This window comes from Neophocaena asiaeorientalis, unplaced genomic scaffold (assembly GCF_003031525.2).
Source record: "Neophocaena asiaeorientalis asiaeorientalis breed wild unplaced genomic scaffold, Neophocaena_asiaeorientalis_V1.1 scaffold89, whole genome shotgun sequence".
Taxonomy (NCBI): Eukaryota; Metazoa; Chordata; class Mammalia; order Artiodactyla; family Phocoenidae; genus Neophocaena; species Neophocaena asiaeorientalis.
This window is the reverse complement of record NW_020172592.1, coordinates 2,949,316-2,965,736: the sequence shown is the minus strand read 5'-3', so window position 1 is coordinate 2,965,736 and position 16,421 is coordinate 2,949,316. Positions and strand designations below refer to the sequence as shown.

At 34.6% G+C, this 16,421-nt stretch overlaps 1 protein-coding gene across 1 annotated transcript in view; it reads right to left on the bottom strand.

The window, feature by feature from the left end:
• Positions 1 to 16,421, bottom strand: part of ABCB5 (ATP binding cassette subfamily B member 5) — a 108,667-nt gene that overhangs the window by 36,263 nt on the left and 55,983 nt on the right. Inside the window, 4 exon segments of the mRNA XM_024738434.1 lie at positions 1,963 to 2,046; positions 6,250 to 6,327; positions 6,522 to 6,626; positions 7,582 to 7,725. Coding sequence (XP_024594202.1) covers positions 1,963 to 2,046; positions 6,250 to 6,327; positions 6,522 to 6,626; positions 7,582 to 7,725 — 411 coding nt within the window.

Genomic DNA, 16,421 nt, shown 5'->3' with positions numbered 1-16,421 from the left:
AAAAAAAAAAAAAAAAAAAAAAAAAAAAGTAGTGAACCGTTGAATTTCTGAACACAGATGTTGTTATTTATCTGATTCTATTGTGCTATGGAAGATTAATGCTATGCTCATTAGTTAACTATTAAGTGAAATTTTATCCATCATTTTCTTCCCACTTATACAAGTAAAATCCAGCTCCTCAGCCTTACTTTAAAATTTAAATACTATCTAGTGAAATTTAGAGTCTTGTTTTCAAAATTATCAAAAAAAATTTCAGGAAGAGATGAAGATGATGCCCCCTTTCCTCTTGAGCTCTTTCTACATCATAAAATTAGTTTTCCAAACCAATACAGAAGCATGTGAATATTCATAATTGTAACCAACTTGTTTTATTCTCTAGTAATATAAATCTATCCTTATATGTATATATTGAACAAAGAAGTCTTGCAAAAGTTACAAAAATTAGAATAGTGGCCATGTCCTGTGGAAATAGCTTCCAAAAGAAAATACAGTTTTGAAGAGCTGTTTCAGTTGACAATTTGTTGCTCTGGTAGCAATGCTGTAATCAACATTTCAGTATTTCTTATTATTCTTATTTATTTATTTTTGGTTCAGTAGTTGTGGCATGTGGGCTTAGTCGCTCCACAACATGTGGGATCTTCCTGGACCAGGGCTCAAACCCATGTCCCCTGCGTTAGCAGGCGGAGTCTTAACCACTGTGCCATCAGGGAAGCCAACATTTCAGTATTTCTAACCAACAAAAAAATACTTTTAAGATTTTTCTGTCATTCAGAGGTGCATCATTGACTTTCCTTTTCTCCCACATGAATGATAAGGAAAAAGGAAAGTCTATAATTCTTGTAGAGTTCTTATTTTAACAGAGATCAAAAACTTTACCTCACTTAAAAGTGGGAAATCTTGTTTTGCATTCCTTTTCTCAATTATAGTTGAAATCCTGCTTGTAATATACAGGTTAATTTTATTAAAATAATTGGAAGAAAACTAATGAATTACTCTTCATCTCTTCCACACTACTCTACTCCCCATAAATATTTAAGTGTCACTTTGACGTACATTATGCTGGTCATTCTGTCATTGATTTTGAATATGGTTCATAAACATGAATTTTATTTATACGTATTGTGACCAGTCATGATCACACATATCTCTTTAACTTGATCTGTATAACAACTAGCACAGAATCATTTCCAGATGCATATGAAATTAACATGTTACATATTATGCTAAATAAGATTTTATTTTCTGGGGGGAAGGAAAAACTAAACTTCATTCTTTTATTAAAACTTCTAAGTTACGTGTGTGTGTTTTCATTTTGTTACTTTTGCTTATCTTACTATTTAATTCTGAGCTCTTTTCTCTAACTCACTCTTGGTATCTTCTTTAGTCCTCTGGTTATCCTATTACATGTCCTAAATCTCCTTTATTTTTGGTTAAAAATGTCCAGAACTGAAAGGCTTCTTTATATCTTTCACTGAGAGCTTCCTGTTAGCCCTGAGACATATCTGGTCTCCTTAATGATGTGGGTCATCTCAGCATAGCTCACATATATGCACAAACACATGTGTGTACATGCATGCATGCATACCATATACATACACCATTTAAAAATAAAAGCAGGGACTTTCCTGGTGGCACAGTGGTTAAGAATCTGCCGGCCAATTCAGGGGACATGGGTTCAAACCCTGATCCGGGAAGATCCCACATGCTGTGGAGCAACTAAGCCCCTGAGCCATGACTACTGAGCCTAAGCTCTGGAGCTCGCACCCCACAGCTACTGAAGGCCGCGAGCCTAAAGCCCATGCTCCACAATAAGAGAAGGCACCGAAATTAGAAGCCCACGCACCCCAATGAAGAGTAGCCCCCGCTCTCCACAACCAGAGAAAGCCCGCGCACAGCAACGAAGACCCAACGCAGCCAAAAATAAATTAATTAATTAATTAAAAATAAAAGCAATATACGTACTCCTTGAATTTGTGCTGTATCTATGGCTAATATTGTTGTCAAGGCCCCTGTGCTGTTTTCCTTACCATCAAACCAGGAGATATCCTAGAGAAAAAAGGGAATTAACATATGGTCATCAAAAAGATCCTTTTCTGACTTGCGATTTTGCTACATTAACTTAGAAGCCATTTGCCTGCCTCCTTACTCACAGGCACTTAATTCTTGTAAAAACTATGGATCAAATAACTTTTGTTTCTTACTACACAAAGATCTATATTTAGATACAAACTGAAGAACTTAAGCCCAACAGCTTGGACTCATTACCATGCTGCAATATTGTATAATAATCAATGTTTAAAATGGTCATTTCGAACCACAAAATAATTTGTAATTTTATTCCACAAGTAATTTGTGGAGAGCAGATTTTACCTAAAAAGTAAAGTAATGCACAACACAGTTTAGAAATATTTCCAAACCTTTCTGTCTAAATATATAAATGATAAAAAATAAGTCTGTCTCCTTCTCTTCAGGACCCAGATAGGTGAGATTTTCCCTTACACTTCATATTCCCCCTTAGATCTTATAAGTACTGGGCCTTGTGGGAAGCTAAAGATGCAGAAAGGCTGCTGTAAAAACCCTGCAGCCACAAAGCATGCAATTTGAAGGAGACAGGTCAAAAATACAAGCAATAAAAGCCTAATGTTATAACCAATTTCATTTTCAACAGCAAATAGAGATAGCACTTCTTAGCACCTCTCAACTTGAGGAATGCTGATTTCCTTTTATTAGTTATTGACTGTTTCCTCCCATGCACTCAAACTAGTTATATCTCTTGTGGATTAAACTACATGCAGACTGTCTCCAAAAAAATGACTGATTTTTAGTGAGTGAAGAGCAAAAGGACTGTTGGCTTACTACAACCCAGCCAGGGCCCTGATGCCCAGGTTACACATTTTTGCCAACTAAGGAAACAAAAGCAAGAGAGATAGAAGGCTGTGCATTAGTCATGCTGTTGTGTGAGAAGGAAGCCCCCGTGGAGGAATACGGCAGCGGCCAGGGGAATTACAACCCTGGCATGACATCACTACTCTTTAAATCCCTGGATTGGAAAGATGTCCCAAAGAGTTTAGGGTCCTAGACACCCGAAGGGCATCTTATAGAGATCATGATATGCACTACACAGTAGCCACTTTGAGAATACAACCCGAGTCAAGAGCCTAACATACCATGAACACACATCAGCAATGACAGTAACTACAGCACTCTTGATCTAGAAGACATTACCTGTTTTTTATTGTATACTAAAATATATATATATATTTTACATTGCATAATTCTTTCTATATTTCAACATGACATGGAATACACAAAGAATTTCTAGATACAATATAAAGTAAAAATGTAGAAAAAGAATTTATCACTTACTATTACATTCCTGATTCTATAGTATAGTAATTGCTATAATACGCAAGGCAAAGGATACATATATGACTAGTCTTAGTCTTTCTCTGATGTTCAGTCAGCAAGATATCCAAAACTGCTTTTCAACAAGTCAGCAATTATGCACTCTAGAGATTGTTTTCCACCATAGGCATTATATGCTAAAACACTTAGCAGAGTTTCTGGAGCACAGCTGGTATTGAGTAAAAATTAGCTTGCTTCTTCTCTTCCTGATGGTAAAATGATTATAAGCTAGGCTAGCAGGTTTTCTGATACTAGTAAATCCATTTTTTTCCTGCCAATAATTCTATTAGAAATAAAAAATTACAGTAGCACTATCATAAGTGCGTGGTATGTCTTTTCTCATTTAATCATCACAACTCTATGAGATGGATACTATGACTATCCATATTTTATATATGAGGAAACAGAGGTACTGAGAGATTAAGTAACTTGCCCAAGGCCACATAGCTGGAAAGAACTGAGGCCAGGATTTAAACCTAGGCAACCAGATGCCAGAGTTTTTAATCAACTATCCTGTTCTGCCTCCCATCTAACTGAAACGTTACAGCTGAGTTTCCTGACATGTTTTTCCTGCTTCAGGATTTGTTACCTCAAATCCTTTTGGAAGTAGCTTTTTGAGATTCCTTAGTGATCTCCACTAATGCCATCATCTTATGATTTAGTGACCCTCCACAGAAGCCCTAGCCAATCCAATTTAGAGAGGAATAGGCAAAAAAAAACTTCATATCTTTTAAAAAACCTAATAGATTTATAGGTCAATATTTATCATTAAGAAATATAAATTTAGCTTTAAACACAATAAGCAATGGATTATTTATAACCATTGAAGTCAGCAACAATTAGAACATTCTTTTCAACTGGAGGGATCTCAAGTCATCAAATAAAATAGAGATTTTATACCTACAAAAAGACCACACCTGATTCCATAAATACCTCTATTTCAACTGAGGTTTCAAAATGGTTATAAAAGCACTGCAAGTTTCAGCATGATTTCTAAGACTTAAAATATCTTATCTTAGGGAAAAAAAAAACCAAACAGGTAATAGGAGTTAGGGCGAAACTGTACATTAGGAACTTCCCTTACTACAGAGAAAAGTGAAATTCGTTAAGACATTTATTGAGAAAAGGCCAAATACATTACTCTTTTCTTTCAATTTAAGAAAGCAAATAAGCAAAAAGAGTGTTAAAGAATGAAGAGGGAAAACAAATGGTAAGCTGAAAGGGGCTCAGGTGAATTTATGGGAGAATTTAATAACATCTGCTGAATAGCACAGAGTTTCTGTCTGTTTGTCTTTCTATGTGTTTTGAAGAAGAGTTTATGGTTTACAGATTGCTGTATTCTTATGGGCAGAAGCTACTTAATCCAAGAATGTTACTGTCCTACTGTTCATGTGGCTAATGCTAGGCAAAGGAGTAAGATCCAGTATCAGCCATCAGGATATCTGATTAACAATATTCACTGGTTTAACTGGCTTGTGGCATTGGGACTCCTCCACCAAAAGCATCCTGTAATCCTCTAGAAAGAAAGTTCAAAGTAATGATTGGAAAAGTTAAAGTTTATACTCTTTTATTTAAGACATTCAGGAAACATTTTCAAAAGTTCCTGAAAATTGAAAATAAATGTCCTTGAATGTGTAAAAACATAAATACACATAAAACAAAAATGACCAAAATTGTTGTGTGAAACATAGTATTAGTTAATTAAAATCCCACCTAATTTCATCAAAGATTTGAGGTAAAGACATAAATTGTTCATAAAACCCCCCCAAAAGTACAAGCTTAATGTGAGTGAGACAAGATGTGCAGTCATTAAATCATTTTATGACCCTTCAAGTAGATTTTTGTTTTTCTGGATTAAGGAGTGTCGGCAGTTGTCTCTGACAGGACCTTTTTGAGAGAAGAAGTTAGGCACCAACTGCTTCAGAGCATTAAGTTGCTATGGGAAACGTCCCACTCGCTTCATTTTATATCTTGCTGTCCTCTAAGAGCACATAAAGGCGGAGGAGTTTTGTTTACTCAGCAGTCCTTTGAGCACTACTGCTAAAAGTCACAAGATGTAAAAACTGGTTTTGACAACTCGGCTGGAGTGACAGTAACTCTACTTTTGAAAAGAAATGACCCTGGCAGGAAGCTATTTGCCCCTACACGGTGAGCTCTGGTGACAGAAAGTGTGGCAAAGGGCTTCAAATGATTACTGGCTTTCAGGGTAACCCAATATACCTTGGCCTTCTGAAATAATTTTAGAGGTGCCAGTCTGAGACATTCCTGCCATTTGCCCCCAAGACTCACTTTTCAAGATTACTATTTGATACACCTAGTTTTAGTTATTTCACAGGTGTGAATGATCAGCTGTGGCAAGCCAACCTGCCAGCTAGACTGATGTTATCTGAATTCAGAGAATGGCTGCCTTAAGAAGTCAGCAATGAAAAAACTTAAACTGTGCAGATGGATGAGAACTATAGAAATTAACTCTTTTTAAACATGTTTCCCAAGATACTGTAGTTCTTAACACGCCTTTTCAGTTTTAATTTAGCCTCCATTCTGATTCTAGAACAACTACATTAAAAGAGATTTATCAAGATAAATGCAAGGAACAGGGAGTGGACTCTAAACCTTGTTTTCTATAAACTGCATTTTTGAACATAACAATTTTGGACTTGCTTCTGTTAGAAAATACAGTACAAGAATTCTAATACAGTTGCTGCTTGGTACACAAAAAAGGATGCTTTTAAATGATCAAAGGAAAGCTTATGTCAAGAAATTGATGTGAAGAAAAACTAAAAGCTAGACTATTTTAAAACACATTTAAAATAAAATAAGAAAAAAGCCCAACTAAACAATGACCTGATATAACATGGCTTTAAATGCCAAGTGTCTTAATCTCATGGTTAAAATTTCCCCTGCTCTGCCATAAAATAATCCCTGGAAAAGAAACAAACAAACAAAAATCTGCATTTATTTTGAACTGTCTTATCTATTTCTTTGAAACATTTAGTTACTATATTTACATATTTGTATTTTATTTAGTTATTATATTTAGTTACCTTTTTTAACTCAAATAGGATGACATAAAACAGTAATCACGTACATATTTGTTTAATTCATTAAAAGTTTACTTGAATGAAATAACTGACAAAGCAAATAATATCCAAAATTAAAAATATCATGGAATAAATTTCTGCATCATGCTTTAATGTGGTTTTATCATCATTTTCAAACATCTGAAAAGGAATAGATTTTTTAAATCAGGTGATTAGAGGAGAATATATTATAAAAGAAGGAGAAAAAACTAAAATGTCTATTCATCAGGATTTTAAAAATGAATTTCAACATAGTAATTTCCACACATTTCTGGGGAAAAGATGCACCATTATTCTATCCTTTACATTCATTACATAAAAAAAAATTCACTACTTCAATAAAAAAAATAATTCACTCTTCTCTCACTTAAGCTATGTAAATATAGGATCAGACAAATGAGTCCGCTATCTGTTATTAATATCACCACATATTTTCAAAGAAACTATTGAAATTAGTTTTCTGATTGAGTTATTATTTCTAATAACTTCTCATAACTCAGGTTTCTTGATATTCCTCTATTCAGAGTACTACCTGCAATATGAGACCTTTATAAATTTCTCCAGAAATTGTTCCTAAAATTAGTAGTGATACATATACTGGCATCTATGTTGACACAGTGTAGCAACAGTCCAGGAGACTGAAGACTTAAGGTGGCTCTAATAAGATCCATGAATTCATCAGCTCTCCTGGGTTCCCCAGCACAATCCCAAACTCTCATTATTTCCTCTCTCTGAGCTGGCTGGTAATAAAAAATGGCCATTGTTCAGACCAGTTGAAAGAAAGAGTGGTCGTATTTGTCTCTTTTATTACTTCAGTGCTTTGGAATGCTGATACAGCACTGGAGTCAGAATTAGAAAACAAAGCAATTTCTTTACTGATTGCCCAGTCAACAAGGTCCAGCCAAACACTTCACAATAGAGGCTGGCTTATCCCCTGAGAACATTAGTTAACCTTTCTATCATGGATTCCACACTAGGGGTGACCTACTACACGTCCCAATTTTCCCCTTGCTGGGTCAAAGTATACCAAGTCTGTTCTCTCAGGTTACACTTTGTTTAAAATTGTTAAAAATATTAGCAAATAAATTTTACTTACAGTTACAATTTTTGCAAAGATGATGGAAAATACTGGATGAACAGTTCCATTTAGAACAGAAGCCAATGTCCCCAGAACCACAGAAGGCCATTCAGACTTGTTTAATTAAAAAATTTTTTAAAGAGAAACTTCAGGAAGACTTGTCTATAAATAAAATACCTTGGTTATAACCCCAGTTTGAGAGCATAATGGAACCTAGAGAAGTTAGCCAATCTCGAATAAATCTATAATGTAAAATGTCAAATAGGTAACAGAATAGAAAGTAGAATTTTTCTTAGAAAAATTTTACTGCCCATATTACTGATAAAGATCTCAAAACATAAAATAATTTTTACACAAAAGTGACTATTTGTGCAACTTATCACCTTTTCGCATTTCACTCAGTCACTATCATTAAAAAAGTACAAATTAACCCACATGTTCTGAGAGCTAAGACTCACAGAAGAAATGACAGGCATATTTTCCTTTACACTTGTTAAACTGGATTGCATATCATGCTCTAGCATAGGACAAAATCTAGATAGGAACTAAGCAGAGACAAAGATAAAAGTTTTTCTAGCATTTTAAGCTTGAAAATTTTCTAGCTTTGTAACTTATTTATGGAAATATTTTTCTAATATCTTGGTGAAAAGCTTGTTTTGGGGTTCCTATTTATAAGTTAAATGTTGCAATATCTGAACATATTATTTACAATCACCAAGCCTCAGTTTCCTCATCTTTCTGAGGAAGGTATCAGTTCCTATCTTACAGGATTTAAAATAAAAATTTTATTTTATATTGGAGGATAGTTGATTTACAATGTTGTGTTAGTTTCAGGTGTACAGCAAAGTGATTCAGTTATGCATATAACCATTCTTTTTCAGATTCTTTTCCCATATAGGTCATTACAGAATATTGAGTAGAGTTCCCTGTGCTATACAGTAGGTCCTTGTTGATTATCTATTTTATGTATAGCAGTGAGTATATGAGTATATGATCCCAAACTCCTAATTTATCCCTCACCGCCCACCTTTCCCCTTTGGTAACTGTAAGTTTGTGAGTCTGTTTATGTTTTGTAAATAAGTTCATTTGTATCATTCTTTTAGATTCCACATATAAGTGATATCATATGATATTTGTCTTTCTCTGTCTGATTTACTTCACTTAGTAAAATAATCTCTAGGTACATGCATGTTGCTGCAAATGGCATTATTTCATTCCTTTCTATGGCTGAGTAGAGGATTGTTTTTATTTTATTTTATTAAATTTATTTATTTAATTTTGGCTGCATTGGGTCTTCGTTGCTGCGCATGGGCTTTCTCTAGTTGTGGTGAGTGGGGGCTACTCTTCATTGCGGTGCGTGGGCTTCTCATTGCTGTGGCTTCTCTCATTGCAGAGCAACGGCTCTAGGTGCGTGGGCTTCAGTGATTGTGGCTCGTGGGCTCTAGAGCACAGGCTCAGTAGTTGTGGTTCATGGGCTTAGTTGCTCCACAGCGTGTGGGATCTTCCCTGACCAGGGTTTGAACCTGTGTCCCCTGCATTGGCAGGTGGTTTCTTAACCACTGAGCCACCAGGGAAGCCTGAGGATTGTTTTTAGAATTAAGCTTAACTCAGTATTTGCAAACAGTAAGTACCCAATAAATGTTAGCTGTTGCTGATGTTATTATAAAAGGAAGGATAATATTATGCAAAATCCCAGATCTTATACAGAGAAAGAACACTGCAAGTAGCTCTGGTATCTGCCAGTCTTTCCTGGGATCCATGGAGGGTGCTATGGGGAGGTAGTGGTCACAATAATCAGAGGATAAATAACACAATGGTGAATTCCCCTTACTCTTGTCTGGAATATGTAGAGGATTTATTTCAGAAACTTAAAAAATCTTATGAACAATTTTGTAGTGAGTAATTATTTTGAATAGGCAAGTAGACAGCGAACTACTAGGCATTTCATGTGTTAAAACTTCCTCACGGCATTCACTCTTGAAGTAATGGCGTTTATGAACCTAATAACCAGAGAAAGACGTCAGGAAAGACTATAAAATAGTTTATAATTCTTGCTTTAATTTTAGTCTGGCAACTATAATAGAAACTCCATTGTTTGAACAAAAGAACTTTTAAAATTCTAAAGCCTTTAAAGTCTATTTTCAGGATTGGCTAAACCTGGGGTTACTTAATAATTTGATTACCTATTATCTTTCTTTCTGAAGTTTTCTGAAGATTAACATCATAAAGAGCCTTATTTTTCAGTTAGGTCACTGTCCAACAAAATATACAGAAATTTTAAAAGTTCCATTCCAACTCTTTGTGAAGCACTAAACACAGATTTTCTTTTTGTCAAATTCTTTATAAAATTACCTCATTTTGTAAGGAAACTAAGACTTAGCATGTCCTAGGAACAACACCAGTAAATTACAGAGCCAGTAAATGTAGGAGGGCTGTCTTGCTCCTACAGAATAATCTACCCTTTTGCCTCTAAAAATATAAAACAGATGGAAAAAAATGGGTATTACTTAAATAAAGTTATAAGAAAAGAATAAAATGAAATAGGATCAAAACAAAATGAAAATTTTTAGTAAAATCATGAAGGACTCTGTGCTACCTAACTGTGTTACAGGTTATAGCATGTTTTAACAGAATTTGATATAAAAATATATGAAATTAGAGGCATTTTGTAAAGAGATATGAAAACATTTAAAAAAGCTAAACAAATCTCTTAAAGATTTAAAAATTTAATCTGATATATTTTAGAGCTTTATTGCATTATAATTTTCATGCAATAAGCTGCACATATTTAAAATGTACAATTTGAAAAGTTTAGACATAACTACACACCCATGAAACCTTCACCACAGTCAACATAATGAACATATCCATTACCCCTGTAAGTTTTCTCCTGCTTTTGTATTCCATTTCTTCCATACCGCTCAGCTGCCAGTGCTCTTCCTCTAAAACCACTCATGTGTTTTCTGTCACTATAGATTGTTTTGCAATTTCTAGAGTTTTCTTTTAATAAATGGAATCACATAGTATGTGCTCTTTTCGTCTGGATTCTTTTGCTCAACATAATTACTTTGAGATTTATTCATTCTGTTGCATGAATTAATATTTCATTCATTTTCATTGCTGAGTAGTATTCCATTGTATGGATATACCAAAATTTATCTGTTGACATAAGTTTGGGTCATTCCAAGTTTGGGGCTATTACAAATAAAGCTACTATAAATACCCACATACAAGACTTTGTGTGAACATATGCTTTCATTTCTCTTGGGTAAAAACCTAGAAAAGGAGTGGCTGGATCATAGTAGGTATATGTTTAACTTTTTAAGAAACTGCTAAATGATTTTCTGAAGTGGGATTACTAATTTTTTATTCCCACCAACAAAATGTGGAGTTCTAGATGCTCCACATCATCACCAATACTTGGTACAGTCTTTTTAGATATAATCATTCTAACAGGTGTATCATGACATCTCGGTTATGATTTAATTTGCATTTCTCTAATGCCTAATGATTTTAGGCATTTTTTTGTGTGCTCATTTCCCATATGCATATCTTCTTTGGCAAAATGTCTATTAAAATCTTCTGCCCATTTTTCAATTGGGTTATTGGTATTTTTATTACTGTGCTTTGGGAGTTCTTTGTATATTCTGGACACAGTCCTTTATCACATATGTGACACAAATATTTTCTTCCAGTTTATGGCCTATGTTTTCATTTCTTAAAAAGTTTTACAGGGAATTCCCTGGCGGTCCAGTGGTTAAGACTCAGCGCTTTCACAGCTGGAGTCCAGGTTCGATCCCTGGTCAGGGAACTAAGATCCATGTGGTGCAGCCAAAATAAAGAAGTTTTACAAATAGCAATTTTATGGATTTTGGTGAAGTCTAATTTATCAATTTTTTTCTTTTATGAATTGTGTTTTTGGTGTTTATAGCTAGGAAATCTTTGCTTAATTCAAAGTAATAAAGATTTTCTACTGTATTTTCTTATGAAAAGTTTCTAACTTTAGGTTTTTCAGTAAGGTCTGTATTCCATTTATAGTTAATTTTCATCTGTGCTTTGAGGTATGGATTGAGGATGAGTCTTTTGAATAGATATGTAATTCTTTCAGCATCATTTCTTAAAAAGACTATACATTCTCTATTGAACTGCCTTTGCCACTTTCATCTAAACAGTTGACCATATGTGTGTGGGTCTATTTCTTGACACTCTATTCTGCTCTATTGATCTATTTGTCTATTTTTGTTCCAATAGCACATTATTTTGATTACTATAGCTTTGTATTAAAAATTGGAATTAGGAATTATAAATCCTACAACTTTGTTCTTTTTAAAAGTTGTTTTACCCATTTTATCCTTTTGAATTTCCATCTAGAATCAGATTGTCAAATTCTACAAAAAAGCCTGCTAAGATGTTTACTGGGATTGCCTTGAACCTATAGACCAATCTGGGGAGAACTGACATCTTAATAATATTGAATTTTTAAATTCACATACGTGGTATTTCTCTCTATTTAGGTCTGCTTCCATTTTTCTTAGTAATATTTTATATATTTCAGCATGGGGGTCTTATAATCTTTATCAAATTTATCCCCAAGTATTTAATATTTTTGATACTACTGTACATGACACTGTTGAATTTCATTTTCCTACTTTTTGTTTTTAGATTATAGAATTAGAGTTGATTTTTATATATTGATCACATATTCTGATCAGTTGTCAGCCAAACTCAGTTATCAGTTGTAGTACCTTTTTTTGGTGTGACACCATAGTACCTTTTCTTGTGGATTCCATAGAATGATAATCATGTTGTAATTATGTTGTTTGTGAATAAAGACAGTTTTATATCTTTCTTTTCTATCTGTATGCCTTTTATTTTCTGGCCCTATCGCACAGGCTGGAACTTTCAGTTGAGTAGAAGTGGTGAAAGTGTACATACTTGCCTCATTCCTGATCTTTCACCATTTAGTATATTGTCAGCTGTAGATTTTTGGTTGATTCCCTCTATCAGGTTGAGGGAATTTCTTTAAATTCCTAGTTTCCTGAGAGTTATCAGGAATGGATGGTGCATTTTGCCAAATGAGCTTTCTGCTTTGATTGAGATGATTAGATAGTTTTTTCTTTTATATTTTTAGTAAGGGAAATTACATTAATTTCTGAACTTTAAACCAAGCTTGCACTCCTTGGATAAACCCTACTTGGTGATGATGTATTATTCTTTTCATATATTGTTGGTTAGATTTGCTAAAATTTTGTTAACAATTTTTCCATCTGTTTTCATAAAGGATATTTGTCTATAATTTTCTTTTCTTGTAATAGCTCTAATTTTGATATCAGAGTAATATTGTGCTCAGAATGGAATCTTCTTCCTCTTCAATTTTCTACTTCATAGAATTCACAAGTAAAACCACCTGGGCCTTCAGTTTTCTTTATGAAAAAGGTTTTAACTTCAAATTCAATTTATTTTTAATTGATATAAGATTATTCAAGCTATTATTTTATTCTTGAGTAGGCTTTGGTAGTTTGTGTCCTTCAAAGAATTTGTCCATTTCATTGGAGTTGTAGGATTAGTTTCCATAAGATTACTTTATTATTCTTTTAATAGCTGTAGAATCTGTAGTGATATCACCATTCTCATTCTTAATATTGGTAATTTGTGTCTTCTCTTTTCATTTGCTCAGTCAGTCCAGAGCTTTTCAGTTTATTGATGTTCTCAAAGAAGCAGGTTTGGATTTCATTGATGTTTCTTCTTTATAATTATTTTCTTCCTTTTAGTTTCTTTTTTTTTTTTTTCTTGCAGTATGCGGGCCTCTCACTGTTGTGGCCTCTCCCGTTGCGGAGCACAGGCTCTGGATGTGCAGGCTCAGCGGCCATGGCTCACGGGCCCAGCCACTCTGCGGCATGTGGGATCTTCCCAGACCGGGACACGAACCCGTGTCGCCTGCATCGGCAGGCAGACTCTCAACCACTGCGCCACCAGGGAAGCCCCTTTCTAGTTTCTTAAAGGGGAAGTTTACTCATTTGAGATCTTTCTTTTTAATATAATATAGGTGATTAGTAGTATAAATTTCTTTCTCAGTACCACTTTAATCTTCATACCACTTGTTTTGATTATGTTTGGTTTTTATTTTCATTCAGTTCAAAATACTTTTGAATTTCTCTTTTGATATCTTCTTTGATCGTGTATTATTTAGAAGTGAGTTATTTAGCTTCCAAATATTTCAAGATTTCCCAGGCCACTTTTATTCTTTTTTTTTTGTTTGTTTGTTTTCACTTTTATTCTTGATTTCTGATTTAATTCTATTTTGTTCAGGTAATATACTTTGCATTACTTGAAATTTTTAAAGTTTGTTGAGACTTGTGTTATGATCTATCTTGGTAAATGTTTCAGGTACATTTGAAAAGAATGTGTATTTTTCTGTTGATAGGTGGATTCTTGCATAAATGTCTGTTAGTTGGTTGTCAGCTTGGTTGTTGTCAAGTTAGTTGACAGTGCTATTAAAGTCATCTATATCCCAGTTGAATTTTTATCTACCTATTCTATCAATATTTAAGAGAGGGTATTAAAATCTGTGAATATAATTGTGAATTTGTCTGTTTCTTTTTTCAGTTCTTGATAGGTGGATCCTTTTATAATTTTCAAATAACCTTCTTTATCCCGGGTAACTTTTTTGCTCTGGAATATACTTTGACTGCCACTAACATCACAGTCTACCTTCAAGTAATATAATAGTATATACCATTTAAGAACCTTGAATAGAACACTTCCATTTCCAGTCTTTTGGCTATTGTTTTTATACATTTTTACCTTTACCCCACACTATAATGCTTTTTTTCTTTAAAGTAGATTATTTAAAAAACATTATTGATACTCTTCATTCCTTTGTATAGGTAGAACATTTTTTTTTTTTTTTTTTGCGGTATGTGGGCCTCTCACCGCTGCGGCCTCTCCCGCTGCGGAGCACAGGCTCCGGATGCGCAGGCTCAGCGGCCATGGCACACAGGCCCAGTCGCTCTGCGGCATGTGGTATCCTCCCAGACCGGGGCACGAACCCGTGTCTCCCGCATCGGCAGGCGGACTCTCAACCACTGCGCCACCAGGGAAGCCCCTAGATAGAACATTTTGATACTCTTCATTCCTTTGTATAGATTCAGATTTCCACCTGGTACCATTTTCTTTTGCCTAAAGGACTTCCTTTAACATTTCTTGTAGTTTGCACTACATCTACAGGTGATAAATTGTTTTAGCCTTCTTTTACGTAAAAATTCTGCATGTTGCCTTCATTTTTGAAAGGTATTTTTCTGCAGGTAGTATTCTAATTTGAGTTTTTTTCCTTTCATTACTTTAAAGATATTGCTCTATTGTCTTATGGTTTGCATTGTTTCTAATGAGAACTCTGTGATATTTCTTGTTTTTTCCTTTATACAAATTGTGATGATTTTCTCTGGATGCTTTATAATTTTTCTTATCACTGTTTTTAAGCAATTTGACTATGGTGTGCCTTGGCGTAGTGTTCCTTGTGTTTCTTGCGCTTGGAATCTATTGAGCTTCTTAGATCTGTGGGTTTTCAGTTTTCATCAAATTTGGAAAATTTTTTTCATTATTTGTTCAAATGATTTTTGGTTCCCTCTCTCCTTTGGGAACATATAAAATATAGTTATAATAATTGTTTAATGTTCCTACTATTTCTATCAAGTATGTCATTTCTGGGTCTATTTCTATTGATTGATTTTTTTTCTTCATTTTGGGTACTATTTTCCTGCTGTTTTTCTTGCCTGGAGATTTTTGATTAGATGCCAGACATTGTAAATTTTACTCATTGGTTATTTTTGAATTCTTATACATATTATTGAACCTTGTTCTGGAACACATTTAAATTACTTGGAAACAGTTTGATACTTTTGAAATTTGCTGTTGGGCCTTGTTTGCTGGGCTCAGAGCTGAGTTTAGTCTGGGAATAATTTTCCTACGCTGAGTTAATACTTTTCTTAAGATTCAACTAAATTCCCCATGAATTTAGAGATTCCTCACTTTGGTTGGTTTAATAAGAACCATTCCTGGCCCTTTGTGAGCTCCAAGAATTGTTCCTTCTTAAACTTTCCTTTGCCTTTGTCAGTTTTCTCAGTAAATGCACTAATTAGTACTCAGATGAAGAGTCAGGGAGAACCTCTGCAAAGGAGAACGCTCTCTCTCTGAGCAGCTCTCTTCCCTCTACTTCTTTGCTCTGAAGACTGCCTACTTTGGCCTCTTGTGCTCTGCCTAGGTTCCCATTCCAGCTCTTAGGCTTATAACTTGACAGTAACCTGGGTCAATGATAAGATTCATTTCATTTGTTTCCCTTTCCTCAGGGATCACTGTCCTGTTATGCCTGATGTCCAATGTTAGAAAACTGTTTCACATACTTTTTTCTAGTTTATTAGGTGTGTCAAGCGGGAAGATAAATCTCGTCCCTGTTAACCTATCTTGGCTGGAAGTAGAAATCTCTAATTTCATCTGGTTTCCACAGCAATTGACGTAAATGATCTATTCTTCTTTTTGTAGTACTTTTCTTAGTTGGCTTCTATGATGCCACACAATCTTAGCTTTCTTTTTATTTTCCAGCCATTCTTTAGGTGTCCTGTTCTGGCTACTGCTTTTCTACCTGAATTTAGATTTTGCAGTATCCTGGGTCTCAATCTCCTGTCCTAGTTGCTCCTCCATCTATTCTTTATTTCTCCTTAGACTGCTTTAGTCAGGCATATCAGTCCATTTGTTTTCACCACTATCATCTCTTCTCTGCTCTGCTCTCCCTGATCCCACTTTGGCTCCCAAGTACCATTCTCCACACAGCAGCCACATCAAGCAACTCAGTTTATGCACTC